General features: G+C 48.7%; 2 protein-coding genes across 10 annotated transcripts in view; one reads left to right on the top strand and one right to left on the bottom strand.

Annotated features, from left to right (window-relative positions):
- Positions 1 to 2987: 2987 nt before the first annotated feature.
- Zmynd11 (zinc finger MYND-type containing 11) overlaps positions 2988 to 3919 on the top strand; it is a 98887-nt gene continuing 97955 nt past the window's right edge. For 6 of the 9 annotated variants that reach the window (XM_055603896.1, XM_055603894.1, XM_055603895.1 and 3 more), the window contains exon 1: positions 3813 to 3908. The gene's annotated coding sequence lies outside the window, so the exon portion shown is untranslated. The other 3 variants (XM_055603891.1, XM_055603887.1, XM_055603889.1) reach the window with 3 other exon arrangements.
- The window catches only part of LOC129674039 (translation initiation factor IF-2-like), a 9665-nt gene continuing 8932 nt past the window's right edge, over positions 3187 to 3919 (bottom strand). Inside the window, exon 3 of the mRNA XM_055603931.1 lies at positions 3187 to 3522. Within this exon, the coding sequence (XP_055459906.1) occupies positions 3187 to 3522 (336 nt within the window). The remainder of the gene's footprint in view (positions 3523 to 3919) is intronic.

Below are 3919 nucleotides of genomic sequence, written 5' to 3'. Positions count from 1 at the left end.
CATTAAGAGAAACTCCAGGCAGGGAAGATGGCTCAGGGGGTGAAGTGCTCTCTGTGCAAGCAATGAGGACCTGAACTCAGATCCCCAGTGCCCAGGTAACAGCTGAATGTAGTAGTCTGTCTCTAAGTCCAGTAGTTGGGGGGAGGGCGGGTGATGGCAGACACATGGATCCTAGGGGCTAATGGTCAGCTTCTCTGTTGGAAAGTGAGCTCATTGAGAGGTCTTGTCTCAAAAGACATGGAGAAGCAATTTCGCAAGATATTGTAAGGTCAGTCTCTCCCCAGCAGGAGCCAGTACGCTGTCATACATACATGCAGTCAGGAATGCCTGCACTACACACACATACGTACACCGAAGAAAGAAAGAAAGAAAAAAAAAACGTGTAATAGGTAAATGACAGAGCCTTTGGCATTACATCAGTAAAATTATGTCTTAACAGCACTTTGCTTTCCAAGGAGACCACCAACTTTCCCTGCAGCGTTTTTCATTTAACCTGTACGGTGTACCTGGATGTGTGTAAATGCAAAATGATGACTTAGGTTTGTGGTTTGGAGAAAGATGCAGGAACAATCCCATTAGATTGAGCTCTAGGAAAATTCCTGTGTAGGGAGTGACATTTTACATTAATAACCTTATCACAACCAGATGCTTTCTGCTCACTTATTTCTCTATAATGTGCTATTTCTTCCGAGTTCCTGGAGCTTTATATAGATAGTGCTACTGTGCCCTTAAGTCCAAGCTCTTGGAGGAGAGATATATAAATGGTTCATTGTTCATGCCATTGTTCATGCCATTTTTTTACCCTTCGGTTTTTCCAGATGGTTGTAATAGCTGATTTGAAGACCGGGCCCAACCTCGATCCACCTGCCTCTGCCTCCCAAGGGCTGGGATTAAGGGTGTGATCCACACACTCATTTGTTAGCCACCTTTTAATGCAAAACGAAGATAACAAAGCCAAGGAATAACAATAAAAGTAAAACAGAAAACACTACACTTCAGTAGCAGGCACACCTGAGCTATTACTACAATTAGCAATTAGCAAGCCAAGAACACTTAGAACTCCACAGTAGGCTTCAACTGTCTATGGCAGTGAATATGATTCTTCTTGATTCCCAAGAAATACACACTGCACTTTATAAGAAGAAAACGAGGTGAAAGTACACAAGAAGGAACTTCTCATAGAGTGACTTGTTTTTGACATGATTTATACACTTTACAGTCAAATTTATTATTCTCTTTGTGTGTGTGCTGTGTGTGTGTGACGTTCTTTTACATACCCCTCCCCAACCCATTCCTAGAGAATTTTAGATATTTCTTTTCTCCACTCAAAATCTCACAAATATTCATCTATATGTTTTCTCTAGAAGCTTTGGAACTATTTCAGTTTTTCTATGACTTAAGAAGTTTTAAGATTTTCTAAGACTTAAGGTCTTTTCATTTGGACCTTGTTAAAGAAAGCATATAAAGTAAGAATATAATTTATTTCCTTAACAGACAAAATTCCACTCTCAATTTCTTGAATATTCTCTGCCTTTGTATTTTCATGATTTGTCTCAAAGCAGAATGTGAAAAAAGCAATCTGTTGAATAGAAATTATGAACCATAGTGTGTATTGGTTGAGGCCAAGGAAGAAGAGGAAGGCTGTGTGGGAGTCTGTGAAACTCACGTGGACAGATGCAAACCATCCCTCAAGTCCATCATTCCTCCTTTTCCCAATTTCCCCCCTCAGAACCTCAACCTTTTGTCTTGTTTTCACAACCCAGCACATAAATCCAGAGTATGTCACAAGTTGCATGGAAACACTACATTATTTTGGCCTTCCAGGCCTTCTCCCAACCTCTAGCCACTGGCCTTCTGACCCACTCTCATATACATCTCACCCAGTTGACAGACAAATGCAGTTAATAAAGTTATTGGGCTGGGGAACTAGAGCAAAGAAATAGGAAATCTTATGGCTAGGTTATCTAAGAGAGGTGTATATGGAGGTAGAATTTATTTCTATTCAGTAAAACTGGAGGGTGAGTGGGTGGAAATTATGCAGTCCTTTTCTTTCCTAAAAGATATGGTTCACACACACACACACACACACACACACACACACACACACCATCCTTGGGTGGCCTCTATCAAATACATAGGAATATAAAAATAGGCGTTCCTCTATAGTTGAAATAAGACTTTTTTTAAAAAGGTGATTCACTTAAATAGGTGCTTCCCAGCTCAACATTCCAATCAGATACGGGTGGGTCTCCAGATTGAACTCAGATCTTCAAACTTGGTTGTGAGTGATTTACTTGCTGAGCAATCTTGCTGCACTGTCATGCCATATTTTATTGTTTAAAGAATTATAAATACTTCATGATTTTTGAAGTGGAAAAAAAAAAAGCCAGAAACAAGAACAAACAACAAAAGACCCGACCACCACTCTTTGAGATGCGGTATCAGCGGCAGGGCTGTTAACAGTTTGAAAGACCATGTTTGACTGGTGTATGTCAAAGGCCAACTCATTGCTACTCATTTCTAAGTTCTAAAGAGATCAGCTCTGTAAACAGACGGATAATTTGTTTAAGAACTCTACATTTCTAGGGGAATCTCCAAAAATTTTCAGGCACATGTATCCAATGAGAATAGGGGCAGATAATTTTGGCTAATAGGGTTTTCTTTTCAGACTCCTAGCAGGCAAAGGTTATTAGGACAATGTATGACATTTGTATGTGCTTTTATCTCCGCGGACTTTTCCCCCAAGACTTTCTAAGCCATATAGCTTAAGGGATCTCCTCTGATTAGATCTAGAAATCACTCACTAAAGATAACCTACTTCTCTTAGCAATTTGTAAGGTTCTAACCAGAGTGATAATGGGTGGTCCATTCTTTCTAAATGTCCCACTAGAGCATACACGGGACGGGGGAACTTGGGTGTTTTTGCAACTCTTCTGAGCAGAGGGTTGCAAAGAGGAGGATACTGTCTTAGCCACTCGGGTCAGCACACGGGCGAGCGCCTGTACAACACGGAGCCATTGGGAAGGCGCGGGCGGAGCGGGTCCAGCCCGCGAGCCGCATCGCAGCCCACCGGGCCGGGCCGGATCCTAACAATGCTCCCCTCGCGTCTCGGTGCTCCGCTCCAGCGCGCCTGCACGTACGTAGCTTGCACGTGTGTGTGGATATGGAGTTCCTGTGTGGACCCCCTTAGAATATGCTGAAGCCGGTCTCTCGGAGAGGCGCCGAGGACGGGTCGAGGGAAGGTAGGAGCGGGCGCGGCGGGCTCCCCCGGCCTCGGGGCGGGGAGGCAGCGCGGGCCGCGCAGGTCCCGCGTCCGCCGCTAGAGCCCCCCGTGCGCGGCTCGGCCCAGGCCCCGCTTGCCCTGCCCGGCCCGGCCCCGCGCGGGGAGGAAAAAGTCGAGCGCACACAATGAACTCGGAGGAGGGCCGCGCCCGCGCCGAGTGAACCGCCGCCGGGCGGGGATGCCAACTTCCACCCCGCCGGGCGTCCTCCGCAGCCCCGCAGGCCCCGCGCCGCCGTGGGCTGAGGAGACCCGGTGAGTGAGCGGGCGAGAGAGCGAACAAGCGCGCGCGGCGGTCCAGGCCTCCAAGCCGGCGCGCGGCGCCCCGGCCGCCTGGCCCGGCTTCGGCCCGGCGCGCGCCGAGGCTTTTTTTTTTTTTTTTTCCTGTGGTGAAAGCCGCCGCCAACATGGCGCCCCTCGAGCCCCGAGCCCTCCGCGCTGAGCCAGCGGGGGGAGCCGGGGAGGAGGGAGGAGATGGCGGGGAGGAGGAGGAGGCGGCGGCCTGCGTCCCCCCCGCCCCCCGCGCCCGTCGCCGGCTGAGGCCCGAGAGGCGCCGGGCGGCGGGAAGGAGGCGGCTCCGGAGGGAGGGCCGGGCGCGGCGGCGGCGGCGGCGGAGCGGAGCATAATGGTGGGGAAAGC

This window comes from Psammomys obesus, unplaced genomic scaffold (genome assembly GCF_907164565.1).
Source record: "Psammomys obesus unplaced genomic scaffold, mPsaObe1.curated_primary_1811, whole genome shotgun sequence".
NCBI classification, from domain to species: domain Eukaryota; kingdom Metazoa; phylum Chordata; class Mammalia; order Rodentia; family Muridae; genus Psammomys; species Psammomys obesus.
The sequence above is the reverse complement of the archived record's forward strand: the minus strand, read 5'-3'. Positions and strand labels throughout refer to the sequence as shown.